This window comes from Vicugna pacos, chromosome 4 (assembly GCF_048564905.1).
Source record: "Vicugna pacos chromosome 4, VicPac4, whole genome shotgun sequence".
NCBI classification, from domain to species: domain Eukaryota; kingdom Metazoa; phylum Chordata; class Mammalia; order Artiodactyla; family Camelidae; genus Vicugna; species Vicugna pacos.
Genome location: NC_132990.1, coordinates 48,142,130 through 48,164,036, shown reverse-complemented (window position 1 = coordinate 48,164,036; position 21,907 = coordinate 48,142,130). Strand labels below are relative to the sequence as shown.

Here is a 21,907-nt window from a genome sequence, read left to right as displayed (position 1 = left end):
GAACAAGAGAAAAGAAAGCAAAAAGCTAGGAACACAGTGCTTCCAAATTTACCAGTGTTGCTTTCAAAGCTCCTTTATGGTGACACCACCAAGGAGCCATTTTTGCTTTTAAAAACTATTGTTTTGGCAGTAAATCTACAGAAAACTTAATTTGCTATAGTGTTTCAACATGAAACACTGTCTTGTTTTACAATTAGAGTATTTTACAAAAATCTTTCTAAATTCCTAACGTTGTTTGAGTGAAGTTTTAATCTAGGTATTTTACCCAGTTAGGTAGCTCTCTCAGTTTTAGGAAATAACAAGATCCAGGTATTACTTGAAAACTCCTCAAAAGATGATTGAGGTCATTAATTCTCAAGTGTGAAGGCAAGAGCTACACAATCAAGATGATGAAAGAAAGGTAAGGCATTATGAACAGGTATTGTCTCAGTAGAATTTGCCTAAAAAGGCTCAAGCAGAAAAATTCAAACCTACAGAAAAGTTTCAAAAGGAGTACAATGAACACTCACAAAGATTAAGAGTCCATCTATGAAGGACTCTATCCTTTCTTCATTCCATATTGGTTGAAGAAATTACCCATTATCCACTCATTATCAATGTTTGCAACATTTGCTTTAACTATCTCTACATATACATGCTATTACTATTATTTTGATGAAATATTTTAGAAATCATTACAGACATGACCATTCATTCCGAAATCCCAGCATGTATCTCCTAAGAACAAGGACACCATCCTACCTAACCACAGTACAATCACCAAATTTAGATCGGAACACTGATACAATATTATAGTCCATATTCAAATTTCACCAATTTATCCAAGTAATATCCTTTATAGCAATTCTTTTTTAATTCCAGGACCCAATCCAGAATTAAGCATTGTGTTTAGTTGTCATGGCTCTTTAATTTCTTCTTATCTGGAAATCTTTGTGTTTATAACACTGATACCTCTAAAGAGTACAGGCAGTTACTTTGAGAAACATCCCTCAATCTGGGTCTGCCCTACTGTTTCCTCATAATTCACGTTATGCATTTTGGACAAGAGTCCTACTTAAATTCTGTGCTCCTTTTTAGTGCATGTCAGCAGACACATGTAAAATTGTTCCATTACTGGTGATGTGAACTCTGATTACTTGTTTTAAGTGCTGTCCATGGATTTCTCCAAAACAATTATATTAAATGGTTATGTAACTAAACCCTGTACAATTGTTGTGTAAGCTTACCTGCTCACATACATCACGGCACATTTGGTTATCCTTTGAATGATTACAACATAATGCACCTAGAGAGAAAAAATAAACACCTGATGTTGCCCACTGTTAAATAAATAAGATGATTAAACTAAGCTGGATGATTAGACAAACCATTTATTCAAAAGACTATTATTATCCATTTTAACTCACAAACCTTTGCTGTATACCTATTACAAGTCAAGGACTGTCTTAAGTTCAAGGATGTGGTTTTTGCCCTCAAGAAGCTTGCAGTCTAACAGGGGAGACTGTCATGTAATAATAATAATAGCTACTATGTACTTTCTACGTGCCAGAATTTTACTGCTTGCTTTATATATTATCTCATTTAAACCTCATAATTACTCTATGGACTATATTCTATTATTATACTTACAATGTAAGGTTAAATGACAAAAAGTGAACTTTGTTTTGGATATGTTAAATTAAGATTTGCAATGGCCAAAATATTCCAGATATTCCAGTAAAGACAGAAACCCAAGCCTGGACTGTACATTGGCCAAGCCTAAAGATACAAATTTGGAAATCATCAGCATAAAGGAGGTTTATGTAAATGAATGACACTGCTTAGGGAGAGTAGTAAGAAGTGAACACAGCACCAAATTCTAAATAACCACAATCTGAGATACGGGAAGAAACAAGGAAAGAGACTGAGATTGAAGAGTCAGAGGTAAGCCAGCCACCAGAGAGTGGCATCACAGAAGAGGGAGCAGTTAGTGCCATGCTCCAGAACAGTCAGGTTAGACTGAAGACTCAAGAAAGGAAATGGATTTACTAAGAGGCCACTTAGACCTTCACAAGGTACTTTCTGTGAGTTAGTAGAAGTGAATGATATTAAAGGAGTAAACCAGAGGTGAGGAAGTGTAAATAGTAACTACAGGCTCTCAAGAAATCTGGCAGTAATGGGAGGGAAAGAGAGTGGTAGTTACCGAAGGATGCAAGATCAAGGGAAGATTCTCCACCCCACCCCCCGATTTTAAAAAAATCTTTTTGTTGGGGGGAAATAAATATTTTATTTAATGGAGGTACTAGAGATTGAACCCCGGACCTCATGCATGCTAAGCATATGCTCTACTACTGAGCTATACCCTCACTCTCCACTCATCCCCCACCCCTCGTATTTTAGAGAGGCCTTTGCCCCTGATTCCTGAGACTCTAAATCCTTGTAATTTCCAGAGTAACAGGAGTGTCTTTGTTAGACTAAGGAGGTAACCCATGGTCTCACCTAGATAGCTTCAGGATGGGGAACGGCCAATCCAGAAAGAGAAGCCATGTGATTAGAGGGTTGGGGCTTTGAGCCACAGGATATCAACCCAATCTCCCAAACTCAGTGGGACAGGGGGACTGGAGATTAAGCTCAACCACACAGATAATAATTTAATCAATCATGCCTATGTGATGAAATTCCAATAAAAATTCTAGACACCAAAGCTCAGTGATCTTTCCTGGCTGCTTGAAGACACTGATGTGCCAGGAGGGTGATTCACACTGATTCCATGAGGAAAGGGCACAGAAGAAACTGCATTTCCTCCCAGACCTTACTCTGCATATCTCTTCATTTGACTGGTCCTCCTGATTTGTATCCTTTTATATTTGTATATTTGTATCCTTTATAACAAAACTGTAATCATAACTAAAGCACTTCCCTGGGTTCTGTGAGACATTCTAGTGAATTACTAATTTTGATGGGGTTGAGGGAAGCCCCAATTTATAAGCCAATTGGTCAGAAATGTCGGTGACCTGGGAACCGCCAAAGTATGGTTAGTGTCTAGAGAAAGGGCAGCCTTGTTTGGGATCATGCCCTTTACCTTGTGGGGTCTGTTCCAACTCTGGGTGGTTAGTGCAAGAACTGAATTGCTATACACCCAGTCGTGGCTGAAAGAATATAAAGAAATTAGGTGACTGCTGGAGAGGGATGTGGGTTCAAGAAGAGGCATTGTACTTGGGCTAGGAATACAATAGTAAATATATGTTATGCTAACTTCATCCAGTTTATAGTCTGATGGTAGAACAAAGTCTAGACAAGAGAAAAGGATATAAGGACACTGACAAATTAAGAGGGAAGCTGAAAGCCTCCATTTTCTCAGTGAAACAGAGATTAGGTCTGAAAACAAAAAGGTTGAGATGGGGTTGAAGTCTTGAGGTGAAGTAGAAATCTCAACAGTCATTTTGGAGAACAAAGGAAGCAACTATAGAGGCTGCTCAAACTTGTGTTCTGTGAAACACTGTTTCATGAATTGTTATTATCTATCCCTCAAGAGAAAACGTTTTGTGTTCAAATAAATTGGGAAATAAAGGATTAAAAAGTTAAAGAGAATTCTTTACTGCAGGACTTCACAAAGCCTTCAATATGTTAATATGCATTATTAATCTCCTAAAAAGGGATCTAAGATTTCTCAGACCACAGAATACTTTTTCCATGCAACTTACTAACATTCCAGAATGCCAATCTGAGAAACGTCATATTAGAGAAAAGGAAAAATGTTGCCAAGCAGCATTATGGGCCCAGAGAAATTAAAAAGTCAGCTATAGAGATAATCAGCAGGGGCATGATAATACTCTAGAGTACAGCTGACTGGACAAAAAGATACAGCTGGATTGGTTAGGACTTGTTTATAGACTGCCAAGTCAAAAGAGACAAGGACATGAAAATATTGTATTTCAGGCAGCTAGATCTGAATACAATGGTTTAAAATATATATTTGCAACATAATCTCTTCAAATGCAATGTATATAATTTCAGTATACAAATTAGATGAAAGCAGAGCTTTTTTCTGATTGAAGGCAGGATTAGTGTGGGAAACAGATGAATAAATGAGTGAAAAATAAAAGTCCTCTTTAGATCTTACCAACAAGACTTTTAAGTTCAAAACTGGAAATTGTTACTCCGTAAAATAATGACAAGGGTATATGATATTACTGACATACTACTATAGCTTAGTTTCATAAAAGACTATTTTGGGATTGGCTTTCTAATACTATTTCTATGCAGAAAGGTATCTTAATGCTCTAAACATCTGACTCAAAAATCATGAAGAACATACAGAAATTTCATTAAGTTTCAGAAATTTAATAAAAAGTTCTTTGCTTATAAGCTGTAGTTACTTTCTTAGAAGCTCTAACTCGAGAGAGGGCACACTCACCCATGAGCTGTTCTCTTAACAACCCTTCCTCCCCTGCCATGCCGCCTCGTGCCACCCCCTCTTCTGAGATTCTGTCAGATCCCCAGCCTTATTAGAATGGGGAGGGCGGGGGGGGGCAGTCTCTCCTGAGATACTGATGTGCTCTTTAGAAGTGCTCAAATTTTTGCCACTTTCTACTATCCTTCAACACAAAGGTCACAGAAGGGCAGAAAATCCAGCTGATCAAGAGCAAAGATAACTCAGGATAACACATGGTCCCAATAAGCACAGGCTTAGCAAAAAGTAAACAATCAGGCAGACAAGAGTCTGACTTGGGCCTAGGGATTTTTTGAAAAAAATTTCTTGGAGCAAAGGTCTATTTAGAACAGAAACATAAAACATGTCATAGTTAAAACTCCAATAACAATGGAAGGTTTTATTAAAAATATAAAAGCTCATTTTTTCCCTACTTAGTGGTGAAGATTAAATTTACACTGGAGTAAGCCTCAAAGTTAAACTTTTAAAATAATTCTTTTTTTATTATGAAACTCCAAAATCTGGAAAAGAAGAAAAATGATCTAATACGCCCACTGCCCTGCCAGAATGTGTGTGATTTTGACATATTTCCTTCTAGTCTTTCCAAAAGACTTCCGAACTTCTGACAAAATGGTATTAAAGAGAGCAGCCTGAAGTCTTCTGGTAATAATGCCCTTCCCCCTCCCAACCAAGCATTCCTCTATAACAGTACATTTCCTCCCTTGAGAGGACTGCCACCCTCCTGGAACAGGCTAGGGGACCTACGCTCCATTACATTTTCCACAATATTTTTAACGTTAACTATCATTATATTAGTACACATTTTTCTTCCTTTGAAACAACAAAAACTTACTAGAATCTTTAACACAGCATATTTCTCAAGAATGTTCACAAAGGGACATCAATTCATATGCCTTCATTAAGAATGGGAGCAAAGGATTCAAATGCAATTAATGCAGCAATTAAAGGTCTTTGTCTTTCTTAGAGCTATCAAAAAGGAGTAACTGGGTCATTCAACTATTAGAGTGCAAAAAAACAAAAAAAAACAAAAAAACCCAAAAACCTCTCCAAGGCCTAGTGTTTTATACAAGAGAAGACAATGAATTCTAGAAATGTTTTGTTTTTATAATTTGATTCTAACCTAATTTCTTCAAAACAGTATAAAATGGAACTGAACAGATAAAAGTAAATCTGTTCAAAATAAAACTTGACATTGACATGATGAAAATAAAGAGCACAGGTGTTACCCTTATTAAAGACAGGTTGGGTGTCATATTTTCCATTCTTATTCTAAGAGTCTGTAATTATAAAATTAAAAAAAAAAACAATTACTAAAGGCCATGTATATTGGGTTTAAGAAGGTATTAGTGTAACCTAGGAATAGGCAAGCAGAATTATACAATAATTAGAAACATCAAGGTTTGGCTGCTGGTTTGGGCCACATGTGTACTAAAGATAGGCAAGTAAGCAGGAAGCACATGCTCCAGCCACAAGGGAAAATGCAACTTCTAAGACCAACCAGCATTTAAAAAAACAAACACATACTCTAATCTAAAATTAAAATATTCACAGAATTATAGGATTTCTGAAGTTAAAAGGGATTTTGCCACAGAAGCCTCCCCAAAGCTGTAATTCAATGTGGTTAATGAAAAGCCATTCTTGTTTTCTTTTCTAAAGAAAATGAAGATTCTTTCTAATTAATGTCTTCCTAAAGAATTACTAAAACAGAAAAAAAATATATTATATATAAATATAAATATAAATATAAATATAAATATGTATTTATCCCACACTGTTGAGGGGCAAAAACTAAACCTGAGCTGATAGTGGAAAAAGATCATTCTAAATAAAAAAGATCTTAATAAAAAATCTGATCTGACTTTTAATCAAATTTACATTTTCAAAATACTTTACTGACAATCACTTTAAATTTAAAAACATTTAAATGACAACTGCAACTTTAACTTATAAGTACATTCTTGCAATTGTCACATTTACCCCTTTAAAAATGTGTGTGTGTATGTATATATATATATATATATATATATATATATATATATATATATATATGTGTGTGTGTGTGTATATATTTATATATAACATAATATCAGCCAAGGAATAGCCAAACAGTTAAATGATTATCTATATTCTCACCACCTGGATTCAACACAGCTAACATCTAGACAGATAAATACTTTGTTTTCTTTTTCTGAATCACAAGTTACAGATGTCCTTCTCCACTGCTTGCCTCATACTGCACTGCTGCAACAGCCAATTACGCTCATTTGCTTCTATTACCAATATGACTACCAGATTAAGTTTCAAATAGATCCTGCATGCTGTCACTCTTCTAATCAGGGACCTACAATGACTTCCTGCTATTTCAATTCTAAATTTTCCAAGCCTTCTTCTCACCTTCCCTTCCCTGAACTTCTGTTATTTTTTAACAAGGAAAGCCTCATTTAACTTGAACACAGCCTTCTGCCTGAAATGTTTAGCCCTCTTTCTGCTGACCTAAATCCTAAACATATTTCAAGGCTTAAATCCCATCTCAACTCTTAGTAACTCTTTCTTCAACAACTCCAGGCTATGTTGGTTTTTTGGTTATTTAAGGTCTTACAATTCTAGTCAGAACTGGAAACTTTAACATTTCACTCTTCAATAATTTCATGTGTGTACTAATTGTATCTCCAGATTGAATGGAAACTTCTTGTATCCATTTAGCACAGTGCTCACCTCAAAAAATTTATTCATTCATTGGTTAATAAGTAATAATTTCCTAGTTATACAATGCTTATTAATCAGAAAAAAATGTACAAAATGTTTATTTCTCTCACCGTGCCACTGCCATACCACATTTCACATAGTGACCAAGTCATAATTTAGCAAACATCATATATGAGTTCTTGACCCAGGTCAAAAGACAAATTGGACCCAATCATATGCACAGGTACAGAGGTATGCAGCCAGTTGGTGGTGGACTCTGTAACTATAAATAAGGTCAAGACAAGTTGGGGCTGGGGAAGTTTCATGTTGTGCAGAAACCATGAGTAAAGGAGGAAGCTGGTTGGTAGAGAGTGGGAAATGCAAAAGATGCACAGACAGAAGCTATGAGAGGTAGAGAGAGAATGTCTCTAAAAGTAGTCTTGGTTCCTGGCAGCTTACCAGTTCGCACAGCAGTCCCTGAGGTTGGGCTGTGCTCAATTTCCTACCCTTCGATTTCCACGTGTTCCCTGTTAGATGCTACATAACTAGCTTCTGAATTCTGAGATACCTTGGTTTCTGTTTTTCCAGGGGTCAAAAGAGCCTTAACAGACATTCATCATTATGAAACAACTAAAGCAAATGACTCCTAAGATCCTCACAGATGCTAATAACCAGTATTCTTGGATAATTCCCTTCCCCATTCTATGCTGCAGGACTTCCATCTTAAGGAATCAGAAAATATGAATGTCTGGTTCCCAATGGTATATTCCATGGTCAAAATGTTTCTCTTAATACTTACTACACTTTTCTTGAAGTCTTTTGATGTAATCTATGTGCTCTACAGCATCCATTGCATTATGTACTATATACTTGATTAAATCACACGCTTTCCCCTCAAATATATTCATATTTAGAATATAAATGGATACGTACTAATGTAACCACATAGTGTTAGCAATTTAGATATTATACACTTTTTGGTGATATTTAATGTCTGCTTTTCCCACTAAACCACAAACCTCATGAAAGCAGAGACCATGTCTATTCTGCTTACCACATTGTATATCTAGTGCCTATCACAGTGTCTGGTGCAATTAACAGCTTAACAAATATTTGCTGAAGGGAATACTGACAGGTGTGAAATTCAGTTTAATAAGCAATGAGCCAGGGGCAGTTATTCCTAATATTCATCTTAAATATATACAAAAATGGAAAATTTGATTCTCTTCCTGACTCACCTGCCAATCCTCCAACCTGCTGTTCCCCATCTTCCCAAATTCAGTAAATGGCATCATTTTCCATTAAGGTGCTCAAGGTAAAAACCTATAAGTAATCTTTAATTCCTCTTCCCCTCACTTCCCACATCTAATCCATCAGCAATTTATCTTGAATCTCTCCTCTTCTACCTCTACCATCACTCTACTCTTAAGTCACCATTATCTCCTGCTTTGACTACTACAATGGCCTTCTAATAGCCCCACTTTTACTCCTACCCTATTACAATTACTTTTTTCCACTCAGCAGCCAGAGCGATCTAAAATAGAAATCAAAGCACATTATCTCTGACTTAAAAGTCCACTGGTTTCTATCTGCATGTAGAATAAAATCCACAATCCTTACGTGGCTTTTTGCAAGGCCCAGCACTATCTAGCTCTGGCTTACTCTCTTGCTTAAGATGTTGCAACCACACTGACCTTCTGTTCCTTCTTGCCTTAGGGCATGTGCACTTCCTGGTCCCCACCCCGAGCTTTGCTAAGGACAGCACCTTCAGTCTTCAGATTTCAGTTCTGAACTTTACCTTACCAAAGAGGCCTATCTCATCATCATTATGTAAAGAACCACTTTCCTCTATTCACACAATTCTCTATGCTATCATCTAGTTTCCTTCATAGCATACTTACCACTCCCAGAAAACATTTTATCTGTTTATTGTCTGTCTCCCCTTTGCTGGAATGTAAGCCCCTTGAGAGCAGCAACTCTGTACCTGGAATAGTGCCTGACATATAGGAAGCACTCCAATATTTTTTGAATAAACAAAGTCGTATGGTATCTATTTTGCTCTTTCAAAAAACTACATTTAAAATAGATAAAAACCACCTCCTTGACATTGTCCCACTTTCTTCTACAAGTGGCATATGGTGAAAAGTATGATTAATGAAAGATTGTTTAAATCCATAGATATAAGGCAGGAACTTTTAGTAGCACACCAGAATAAACTGTCATATTTGGTCTATCACCAACTCTAGCTCTTTGTACAGTGTGGGCCAAGATACTTTTAGGGAAGAGAATCTGCTTCGTATTACTCTCCTCCAGATAGGCGGTTGCTTTTTCTAACTTAAAATTCTTTTTCAGGATTCTAGGCTATTACATAATTCCTGAAACGTCAACTTATTGAAACCTAGCCCTAATGTTACATCTTTCTGTCTTCTGTACTATTACAAAACATCTTAAATAGAAACAGAGAAACTACCAGATGCCATGAGCCACAGATCCTGAGACTACAGCATAGGGCCCCATCCCATCCTTCAAAGGGAACACTAGGAAGTGTTGGGGGGAGGGCTGGAGGATCAAGGGGACCAGAAAGTATTCAGGATAGGAAGTGTGGCATTACTCCAATGTAGATGGTGTGGCTAAACTTCACAAGAGTTAATAATAATTGAGCAAGTCAAATCATTACGTCTCTCACCAGCCTCCCTTGCCTCCCCTCCCCCAATAAGAATGAAAATCTTCAAGTCAGAACAGATAAGATTTGGAAAGCCTTATACCAGAGGAGACAGGAGTACCCAATCTTGGATGGGGTAAGGAGATGGGAAGGAAGACTGAGCAGGAATACAAGCCAGGCCTTCATTGAAATATAATTTAATATTGTGTTCTTAATTTTTGTTTAGGATTGAAGAACATTTTCCACACTTTATACAAATCCACAGTGGAAGCTTTTGTCCACTGTGTTACTCAATGCCCTTTATGTAAGGAACCAGGCAACATATGCTTCCTAGAATTTAGTACAAGTAACAAATTGCACTTTTATTATTTGTTTGTTTTTTTGGGAGGGGAGGTAGGTAATTAGGTTTTTATTTATTTTATTTTTAGTGAAGGTACTGGGGATTGAACCCAGGACCTTGTGCATGCTAGGCATACACTCTACCACTGAGCTATACCCTCCCCCAAATTTCACTTTTAGATCAAACTTGGAAATTTTCGTTTTACCAAACAACGCAAACTCTATGTTGCCACAAACTTTTAGAACTGGAAGGGCCTTTAGAAATCATCTAGCCCAGAATTTTCTGAAGTGTGCTTTAGGTGTTCTGAAGAAAAAAACAGTTCCTTAAGCGAACAACTTTTTTCTTCTTTTGCATAATAATTTTATTGAGATATAAATCATGTTAAATTAATTAAACAAGGAGGCCATTAGCCTGAGGTAGCTTCAATGCCTTAGTAGCCTAGTTAAGCAGACCAAAGCCTAAGCCTATAGTGCCTCAAGGTTAGGAAATTGGAATCCCAAGGACAACCAATCACAAACAGCCACCAGGGCTTTCCCAAATAAGGCACCTGCTCAAAATATAGCCAATTACATAATTTCTTTACTTTGCTTCCATCTCTTCTATAAAAGTCTTTCCCCTAGCTCCTGTTACTTTCCAATTGGCATTGCCCAATTCAAATCAATTTTTGCTCAAATAAACTTAAAATTTTAATATGCCTCAGTTTATCTTTTAACAATCACACACCACAAAATTCATCCTTTAAAAGTGTACATTTCAGTTGTTTTTCGTAGTCATAGAGTTGTGCTCACCACTATCCAATTTTGAACATTTTCATCAAACTAAAAAGAAACCCCATAACCAATAGCAGTCATTTCCCCACTCCTCCAGCAACAAGTTTCTTTACCACAGGAATCTTTGTGAATTATTGTGAATCTAAGGTGTCTAAGAGAAGAACGCCGTACCCCGTTTGGGTACGGTGTTTCCCAAACTTATTTAATAGCTAACATTTCTGTGCTTACTATAGGCTATTCTAAATGCTACACATGTATTACCTCAATTAATTCTCACAATAAAATCTATGAGAATTTCTATATATAATAAGTGTAGATATTAAAGCATAAAAAACTAAAGCTAAGTATTTTGTTCAAATATTCTTAACTATTCCACTCTACTATCTCCCACAGGACCGACCAATTGTGGGATTAAGAATGGACAGCTAGTATTTTCTGAACCATAACTTTGGAAGTGCTTTAGTTCAATTTCTTTAACTTAATGAGAAAAATGGGGCCCAGAAAGGGAAGTTGATTTAGCCACGAATACACAGCATTCTCTTTCTCTCTCCTTTGTCTTACTGACCGCTGAATTTTAGAACCCACTTACAATCAACTATCTAACCCCAGGTTCCTGACAATTTTCTCCCTTCTTTAAATACTTGGTTTAAAAAAAAAAAGCCAACTTTAACACTGTAAGCTACCTTAAAACCTTGCTGGGACTGATTTTGCTCTTTCAAGGTCTGCCTCTGTGTAAGCAATGCACTTCTCCACCACTGCTTCATGTATTAATCCCAGTCATCTTTTACTATCTAGTGCCGTTGGGGAATCACTCAATTTTCTTCCCACCTAGGTGGACGTCATCTCTCTCCCTCTGCACTCACAGCCCTTCATCTCCTCTGGACACTTCTGCCTTGAATTTGAGGCGCTCATGTCCTGTTGTACCCCACCTCCTAGCCAGAGCTACTGGAGGGCAGGAATTGGCATAACTCCTTAAGCCCAGCACGTGGGAGATAATAAGCACTAAAGTTTCCTACCCACCCGCGGTTTAATTCCTCTAGAGCAAGAACAAAACTCTCAAGTCAGCCAGCCCCTAGAAAGAGAGTTCACTGATTTTTACTGTCTCCTGCCAGAGCCCAGCGCCGTCTCTGACACACAGCATACCCACAGCGAACGGCAGCAGAACTGCATTTAGAGGGCTTGGACTTGTTCTCTTCTGAGACTTCAGAAGTCAGGCAGGCTGTGGGGCCCATCAACGCTAGCTGCCCGAGGTCGGCCTTTCTGAACTGAGGGTCAAGTAACAAGTAACAATAATTGTCAGGGCAGCGGTAAGGCGGCTGCACCTCCGGAGTCCCAACCAACCCTCGCGACGAACCTGGGCGAAGGTATTTCACCCTCTTCGGACAGAGACCCGAGCCGGATGAGGGGGTAAGGGCCGAGCTGGGCGCCCCTGCCCGGTGGCTGACAGAGCAAGGCCTCGAACCTGGGTCACCGCTCCCAGTTCAGCAGACCCGGGAGGGGAGAGCGAGGGTGGAAACGGGTCCTGCTCGTCCGGCCTCAGCCGCCCCTTCTGCCTGCTGGGACCTCCGGACCCTGGGTCACAGACGTGGGCTGGGTCTGGGGGTCGCGCGCACCCCGGCCCCCTGCCCCGCGCCATCTTGGAGCGCTAGAGGCGGCCGCTCCGGACCGCCCCGAACCGTTGCTCCAGCAGTTACTTACCCGCACTGCCGGGAGCCAGGCCTCCTGCCACCTCTGCGACCCCCGCCACGGCCAGGAGAAGCAGCAGCGCGCCTCGCGGGGAGGCCCGGACAGTCGCCATGTCCGGGCCGGGGGGTCCGGAGCCGCGGGATGCTCGGACCCAGCCCGCCAGCCGCTGCGGCTCGCGGAGGCCACGCCCCGGCGGCCTGGACCCTCGGTGATTGGCTGCGGCGCCCTCAAGCCCCGCCCCTCAGCCGGCCGAGTTTCCAAAACCTGCTGGGGGCGGGAACCAGCCTGGGACCCCGGCTCTTTGTTAAGTCCCAGCTGTGTGTCGGCTTCTGCAGCGGAGTTCCGCAGCCAGCGGAGTCCCGCAGCCCCTCCAAGAGGGGAGTCAGAGGATGTCAGAGCTGGAAGTCCCCTTAAAACGCCTCGACCTCCTGAGGTTTGCAGATAGGATCACTGAGGGTTAGCGAGGAGACCGTCCGCCCAACTACAAGTTCGCCTGAGAACTGAGGCATAGTCCAAGGCTGAACCAAAAGGACTTCTCCCTTTCACTTACCCTCAATGATCCTCTTAATAACCTTTCTGCCAGACGCTGCCTCGCACCCAAAGAAGGCGTGACACCCAGGACATCTCGGCCTTCTCTGGAATCTGAGAGGCTCTGCCACAGACACGGTCCCCTGACAAGGGCCCCGATACACGGATTTGCCATCAAAACTCTTTGGGAAGTTTAGCCTCAATGTGTCTTTGACGTACTAAGTATCTCTTCCTATCAAGTGGGGAGGAATGCTTGTGTATCTACATATGGAGAGCCTTGAATGCCAGGTTGGGTTTAGACTTTAAGAGACTATTTGAAGGTGGGTCCTCACTCCACCCCTTACCCCCACAGTTAATGTACGAGAGGATTCATTTGCTATCAAAGCACCCTCCACCCCACCCCACCCTGCCCCATCCCTCCCTCTTCCTCCCCCTCTCCCTCTCTTTTCCATTCCTGAGTTACATAATACTTTTTCCCTTTCCCCTTCCTTTTAAAGAAAGCACAACTGCAGTTAAATGTTTAAATTCCTCAACATCATTAAATATCCAGTAAGTGTTTACATTTTCGTATTGTCTTATAATTTCCTTTTACCATTTTTCAAGTTCCATCTAAAGTCCGTATTTGAATTGGTTAGTATGTCTTTTAGGTCTCTATCTATTCTCTCTCTTAGCTTTATGAAAGAAAAAATGAGTAAGTTACAATACTCTTTCTAAAACATTTGCTCTGGCAACAATGCTCTTGCTTCTCTGATAGGCCATGTCTTTTCTTACAGGATAGAAGGATGTACAATTATTCAACATGGTGTCAGAGGGTCTCAGCATTTAGACCCAATCACCTTTTCCAGCTTCATCTCCACACTCTCCCTGCACCACTGCCACTATCCTTTCAGAACCTCTGGAACCTAGTTCCAGACCTCTTAGTTGCTTTCACAACACGTGTCCTCTGCCAAGAATCCCCCAATTCTTGTGGTAACCCAGGTCAGCTGAGGGAACTAAGATGGTTGCTCTGGGCCCAACTGTGCCCTGGAAAAACTTGAGCAGGAAGTGACCAACACATCTCGATTTGTCTGGGATTGTCCTGGTTTTAAAACTGGAAGTCCCATGTCCCAGAAATCTCATTAGTCCCAGGGAAAATGGGACGATTGGTCTCCTTAGCTCTGTGGACCTCAGAAAATGCCATATGGGAGGCCTGAAGGGGACTTCCAGATGGAAAAATAAACTCATACAGCTAACAGATACCACTTCCAAGGTAAATCATTAGGTGAACTGATTGCTAATAAGCCTTGGAGATGGGTCATTAGACCACTGGGTTCCTGTATTAGTTTCCTAGGCTGCTGTAACAAAGCACCACAAACTGGGTGGCTTGAACAATAGAAGGTTATTGTCTCAGAGTTCTTGAAGCAAGAAGTCTAAGATCAAAGTGTTGGCAGAGTTCGTTCCTTCTGAGAGCTATGAGGGAGACTCTGATTCATACCTCTCTCCTAGCTTCTGCTGGTTATTGGCAATCTTTGGCACTCCTTGGCTTGTAGTCTCATCACCTTGCTTTCTGCCTTCATGTTTACATGAAATTCTCGTGTGTGTGTGTGTGTGTGTGTGTGTGTGTGTTCGTGTCCAAATTAATCCTTTTTATAAGGACACCACTCATATTGATTTAGTGGCCTACCCTACTCCAGTATGACTAATTACATGTGTGATTCTGAGGTACTGGGGGTTATGACCTCAATATATGATCTCATATATATGACCTCAACCTGAAATGGTCCTAAAGGAAAGTCCCATCTTTTGTGCTAATGTTGTCATACACTTTACTTCCACACACTTTCTATTATTTGGTTTTAAATAGTCCATTATTCAAGCAAGAGATTATAAAATGAAAAATAATGTGTTTTATATTTACCCACATGTTAAGCATTTCTGATGCTCTTCATTCCTTTATGTAGATTCAAATTTCTCTCTGGTATCTAAAGGAAGAGAAACATTTTGATTAAAAATATGGTAAGTTTTGCTGATTTTAATTAACTAGGACCCCATATATTGTTTTTTGGAATTTATGCATAGTAAACTCAAGTTAACTTTTAATGAAAATAATTTTTCTGGGTTTGTTTTGCCTAAACACATTTTATTATCATGAATTGACCTATCTTGATAAGGGATAGGTCCATTTTGAATTATTAAAGTAAGACTTTATGATACCTGGCTTCATATGTATATGAAGTGGGTCAATTTTTTTGAATATTAATTAATATCTTTTTTATTCCCAGTAATTCCTTGGCTAGAACTAAGCATGAGAGTAAGGCATTCATTTCTTCAGGGATGATGATTAGAGTAGAAAAGCAGACAAAGAGGCTATTTCTAGCTTTTTGGTTTTAAAAACAAGACATTTGAAATTCCAAGCAGAGACAGTGGTTTTAAGAGTAAGCTTTTGAGATCTCAGAACCTAGCCCAAAAGGCTGAGGGTATAAAATCTTTGTCTGAACAACAGACTTGTGAGAATACCGGACACAATCCCCCCACCCCCACCAGTCCCCACCAACCTCACTCACTCTGATTGGGAGGAGGAGGGCCACAGGAGCAGCAGGGCTCCTTGAGGGAGGCTGCAGTGGGGTGGGACACAGAAGCCCGAAAGGCCTGAGAATATGAGATAAGAGGGGACCTGGACCTCATTTCCCATGGAGCTCAGGGACGTGACACACCTCACAAAGTTCCCTTACACTCAGCATGATGGGAGAGTAGAGGAGAAACAGTTGCAAGTATGTCCTGTTTCTTGCTCCCCACCTATACTGCCACAGGAGAGGAGCTGAATGTGCAATTTGAGAGGGGCAAATCAGAAGTTAAGAGAGAGCTGAGAGCCTGAAAAGGCCTCAAGATCAGAATAAGGCTCTAGCTGTTATTTGCATGGTCTATACAACTGGACACCAGATGAGGACGCAGGTGTCAACAGGGATTGATGATAACAACTGAGGACCAGATGTCCTGCCTTCTTCCCAGTCCCCATTGATGGGTTTGGCTCTATATTTTCCTCTTAAAACTAGGGAGGAGGTTGGGGATAGGCATTGACTAAGCTGAAATCCCAATGCATTGACTGAGATTAAATTTCAGTCATTTAGCAGGAAGGGGACTTGCAGAGACAAGTAGGTGTCTATCAGAGATTTGTGTAGCCCTTCTAGAAGTTGGTGCTTGGAAGCAACTGCCCAGACAAAGCAAACATCTTCTAACTGCTGTCATGTTTGCTATAAACTTGTTAACTGGGAGTATGGCCTCGGAAAACAAAGGAATCCCATACCCTGGCGCAAAATTGGTGTATCTGACATCTTCATTGGCCCTTATGTTGAGATCTCATGAGGAAGAGAAGCTCTCTGCCAAGGCAGCCAACACCAACACATAAAATTTTGCCTTGTGACCTCAATTTGTGATGCTGGTACAATAGCCTTCCAGCCTCCAGTGAGCCCTCTCACAACATGAGCCTGTGAGTATGAAATTGTCCCCATTCTCTACTCTCTTTGCTTGTTTATTTCAGTAATTTTCAAACTTAAAAAATATTATTTTTATTTTTTAGCAGTGTAATCCTTTTTCCAACAATCTTACAGAGTCCTGCCACCATATAAAATTTTTAAAAGCTGTGTTTTATAGCTACTTTTATAAGTTTAAATTTATTTATTTATTTATTTATTTATAAGTTTAAATTTATAATAACAATTCAAAAGTAATAATTGAGAATTCAGATAATAAGTGAGATTTTGATGAACATGAAAATTTGAAATCTGGAATTATGGATAATTATAGTCACACTAGTTTCAGCTTCTATTCTGTATTTTGTTTGGTTGCCTGTTGTAGAGAAAATCCTGATTCATACAGACGAGTAGTTTGCAAAAGGGTGACGGTTTTTGAACTAGCCCACCTTGCAATCTCAGACTATTCTTTATTAAAATTAAAATAGTACCTTGGGAAAAGAAGTACTGAGACATTATTTCAATATCAATTCATGATATTGAATTATGTTATGTCCATACCAAAACCTGCACATGCAGATTTATACCGGCTTTGTTCATAACTGCCAAAATTTGGAAGCAACCAAGATGTCCTTCAGTAGCTAAGTAGGTAAATAAACTATGGTACATCCAGATTGTAGAACAGTATTCAGCACTACAAAGAAATGAGCTACTGAGCCATGAAAAGACATGGAGGAAACTTAAAAGTATATTACTAAGTAAAAGAAGCCAATCTGAAAAGGTTATGTACCACATGATTCCAAACATATGACATTCTGAAAAAAGCAAAATGATGGAGACAATTAAAAGACTAGGGGTTGTGAGGGGTTCAAGGAGAGGGAGGAATGAAGAGGCAGAGCACAGAGGAGTTTCAGGGCAGTAAAACTATTCTGTACAAAACTATAATGCTGGATACAGGTCATACATTTGTCCAAACCCATAGAATGTAGGACACTAAGAGTCAGCCCTCAACTATGAACTCAGGGTGATGATGTGTCCACGTAGATTCACCGATTGTAACAAAGATACCATTCTGCTGCTGGATGTTGGTAGTAGGAGAGATTGTGCATATGTGGGGACTGGATATATGGGAACATTTTGTACTTTCTGCTCAGTTTTGCTGTGAACTTAAAACTGCTCTAAAAAACAAACTGTATTCATGTAAAAAATGCCAGTTAGATATTAAAAGTAAGGAAAAAATACTGATTCACTAACAAGATTGAATAACTGCTCAAATTCCTTATCAGAAGTGTAGTCAGAGAAGTAACATCCCAAATTTATGGCTATTTATGGTCCCAATACTATTTATAGTGTGACATTATTATGGTGTGACAAGTTATGTGTTCACTTGTTATTGTGAAAATGGCTGTGACGCCAGGATGAGAACATGCCCCAAGCAGATGATTCTGAGCCTTGCCTGACACTTAATTGAGAACAGCGCACATTTGTACTCCCTGGTACAATTACATGTGGGCCAATGAACGTAGGCCTAGATTAGAGAAAAGATCAATGCAGAACTATACTTTTTCTAATCAAGGACATGTTGAAAGAAGATAAAATAAATGTGCAGAGATGGTAGGAAAAGATCTATCCTGAGATTTACGCAAAAGGAGTCAACTCAACAGCATACACGCTTAGGTGGTAGTAGCCTCTAATGTGTCTAGAGTCAAAATGTAGGTTTGTGTGTGTCTATGGTCTTATTACATAATATAAATTATTTAGTGTGTATATATATATATATATATATACACACACACACATATACATATATACACACACACACACACACACATATACAAAGAAGCTCAAATCAGATACTTGCAGAACCCGACAAAACTCCATTTGGGAGCTATTTGATTCCTATTTCATTAGACGATATTATTCAAGAGGTTTGTACAATTAATGTTTGAACATGCCTCTTTTAATTCTGGTACCCTTTCTCTTCCAAAATAATGACTCACTCTCTCTTCCACAGCTGGAATAAACATGTCATTCTGTTCTCTTGTTTTTGTCCTTTGTAATCATGGTGGCGTTTTATGTTTAATTCTAATCCATCCTAAGTTTATAGCAGTATGTGGTGTGATGTATGGATCAAAGCAAACCCTCATTCAATTGAATGTTGCTGCTGTTCCACTATTTATTAAAAAGTGGTTCCTCTTTCATGCTATTAATTTTTATCTTACATATGTGTATTAAATTCTTATAGTTGGGATTAATTTTCTGATACCTCTAATACCATTGATTTTACAAAACTTTTTAAAAAAGTCAATGATACATCATTCAGTAATTGTTACTTTGTAGTAAGTTCAAATCTGGTAGGAAAATCTAATATCATTACCTTCAAAAGATCTTTGTATTGTTCAATTATTCTTCACTAGCAACTTATGTAGCTCAGTAGAGTCTTTAGCAGGGCGGAGATTTAAAAACACTTGTTTCCAAGCTCAAGTTTCCTTACTGGTCATTTAAATTTTATTTATTTTCTCAAGCCTTTGGTCAATCACTCTGCCTTCCTTTATACTCCTGTAAGACTCATCATTTTTTTCTTGATGCTGTCTGTCATGTCTGGAGTTATATTTGTTTCCAATTCTTTGATACTTGTTTCTACTGTAAATAGGAGAGTATTCCTGTTTTTTGTTTGTTTATTTTGTTTTGCTTTTTGCTGTATATTGATGGTGTGTAGGAATACAATTGCTTTTTGAGAAGTTATTTCTATCTCAAACTTTTCTGAATTCATATTACTACAATATTTTTCTGGTTAATTTTTAGAAATACAATCATTGTGTTTTCTGTAAAATCTGATATCTATTTCTTACTCTGCTATGTGTATACCTCTTATTTTGCACTTGACCACAATTTTTTATTTATTTGCACTTGACTGCACTTTAGAGCTATTTGAAGTGGGAATGGCTTGTTTCCAGTCGAGCATGGAAGAAGATTGGAGTCTCCACTCTGTACTAACAGGTAAAAAACTGAACAAACTGAGAAATCAACAATTCTTCTTAGATCCACAAGAGAATTCAGGTCACAGGGCAAACTGCTATCCCTCAAATTAGAACAGCCTCGGTTGCTGATGCTGGAGGACTTGGCACACGCTGGAGTTGCTTCCCTGCCTCTCGCTTCAGCCCCTCAGTCATGGTCCTAAGTCTTGGAGAGCCTGCTCCTCCAAGTGTGGTCCACGGACCAGCAGCATAGGCATCTCCTGGGAACTCATCGGAGATACATAATCTCCAACCCCACCTCAGACTCACTGAATCCAAATCTGCATTTTCACAACATCCTCAGGTGACTCAGGAGCACACTAAAGGTAGAGGATCACTGATCTAAGAAGCTTGCAGAAATGTCCACCAGATGGCGGGTTTGCAGCAGGCATAGGTATCCAGAGCCACAATCAGCCAAGTCTCTTTCAAATAATGTCCTATGTGGCCTTAGAAGTTTGGAGCCACTGCTCACGATCTATGGAGGGCATGGGTTGGGGAGAGAGCCCAGAGGAGACACCTAATAAATGACCTGCAGGTTGTGGGCTGTAAGTCATGAATTCTTCCTCTCTGGGCTTTCCCCAGGTGTTTTCATGTGCACTGTCTATTGAGAAGGATGGGGCATAAGTTCTTACTGTACAGACAAAAGAATTGAGGCCCAGAGAAGGAAAGAAACTTAGCCAAATGCTCAGCAGTGGCAAACAGTATCGAAGGCAGAATTGGAAAGCAGGTCTCTGACTGCCTGGCCTGGGCTGAGAGACTTCTAGGGGGACAAGGAAGGGTGGCTAAGCCCTAGTCTATGCTGAGCTGGGTGGCCTGCCTACCCCACCCTCCCCCCAGGAATATTCTGTCTCAGTATTCAATAAGGGATATTCTACCCTCCTAGGGATTTCCCAGAGTCAGGAAGCCTTAACTAGGGCCCAGAAAATGGTAGACAATTGTTGGTTGCCCTCCCAGGACTGACTGCTCCTCTAGCCCTTTCTTAACAACTCCAGACTTTCCTTTGTATAGCAGCCACAGACTTAGGTGAGACTGACCCAATCTTCTTTTTCAGAGGAAGGCCTTGCTGCTTTGAGTCCCACCTGCAATTGGGACTGATTTGTGATTTGCATCAGTCCAGTCAGAGCAAACCTCAGGACACTTGTTCTCTGGTTGGGGGAAACTAGTAGTTTCTACCCCATAAGTGAATGGGGAAAGTGCAAGCCCAGGGCCGATGGCAGCCTTCTTGTGCCCGTGCAAAGAGTCAGCCTGAGAAAAAAGCTGATACGTGGAAGAGCAAAGTATAAAGAGAATCTCAGAGCGAAAGAATTGGAGCCTGATTAACATGCCTGAGGCTAGTCCCACTACTTTTGAATAAACCCACATTATTCTTAAAGCAGTTTGAGTAGAATTTTCTCTTTCATGTAATGGAAGGTCTCCTCCCTGTTACAGCCTCCAAACTCCATGCTTTTATGGCTGCTCCTGACCACCCATGAGTTCAACCCGCAGACCCCAGCCCATCACACCTGTGGGAAGCAACTCTTACTAATGGCTAAAGGTAGCTGTTGAATTGAGGATTATTTATAAGCTTTTGCCTTCCCCCAAACATTTTTTGGGTTTCCTTATGGTCTGGACTCTCCTGTGGGAGTGTTTGGTGGTGTTAGTGCTGTGAGTCACGTAGCTCGAGTAGGGAAGAAGAGACTGACAGGTGCTGCCTCCCAGACATGCAGCACTGTACCACCGCGTGATTGGAGCCATGGTCTGGGGAGGAGAATGCAAACATCTCTCTGTGCTTCCTCGCTGGGCAAGGTAAGAGACTTCTTTTCCTGGTTGTAAGACTTGAGGAGAATTCCTGTCATGGAGCTACCGGGCAACACACTGTGATGGTGTGGATGATGCTTTTCACACTCTTCTTACCAAACACAGGCCTCTAGGATAATATAAAAAAGCAGGTACAGTAATCAACAGTTCTACATGGGATCGAACAGTATACTCCAAGAGCCCAGTTCTACTAAAACCAGGTTCTATAACTGTCTCAATTTTGCACACATCAATGACTCTTCACCACAGATTGCACCAGCTTCTGGTGGCAAAGGATCTAAGATTTCATTGGCATAAAGTAGCCATGATTTGATGATGTCACTGTGGTTATGCATGAAGCCAATAACTAGCCAGTATTTCTAGAAATGTGAAGCTCTTTCCTTCTAGCTTCTTAGATAGAAGCTTCCATTGCCTATGGAACAAGGGTGATGGGACCAGTTTATTTTTCAGTCGTAGTCACATGGTCCACGACATGAACCTTAGGGAGACTCCCTTCTCTACTCTCGTTATCATTTCCCCATGAGTACAAAGAGGAGTTTGG

The 21,907-nt window shown here is 39.9% G+C and overlaps 1 protein-coding gene and 1 long non-coding RNA gene across 5 annotated transcripts in view; one reads left to right on the top strand and one right to left on the bottom strand.

The window, feature by feature from the left end:
• Positions 1–12,747, bottom strand: part of RECK (reversion inducing cysteine rich protein with kazal motifs) — a 66,696-nt gene extending 53,949 nt beyond the window's left edge. The window contains exons 1-2 of one of the 3 annotated variants that reach the window (XM_031677294.2): positions 12,588–12,747; positions 1,227–1,285 (exon numbers count right to left, since the gene is read on the bottom strand). In XM_031677294.2, coding sequence (XP_031533154.1) covers positions 1,227–1,285; positions 12,588–12,687 — 159 coding nt within the window. In that variant the 5' untranslated portion in view covers positions 12,688–12,747. The remainder of the gene's footprint in view (positions 1–1,226; positions 1,286–12,587) is intronic. The other 2 variants (XM_031677295.2, XM_072959724.1) reach the window with 2 other exon arrangements.
• Positions 12,748–12,851: 104 nt separating this feature from the next.
• Positions 12,852–20,912, top strand: LOC140696081 (uncharacterized). 2 transcript variants are annotated; one of them, XR_012072084.1, is made up of 5 exons: positions 12,852–13,062; positions 13,159–13,423; positions 15,044–15,098; positions 19,478–19,552; positions 20,621–20,912. It is a non-coding gene; the product is annotated as an uncharacterized lncRNA (long non-coding RNA). The 2 variants fall into 2 exon arrangements; XR_012072083.1 differs by having other exon boundaries at positions 12,852–13,423.
• Positions 20,913–21,907: the final 995 nt, after the last annotated feature.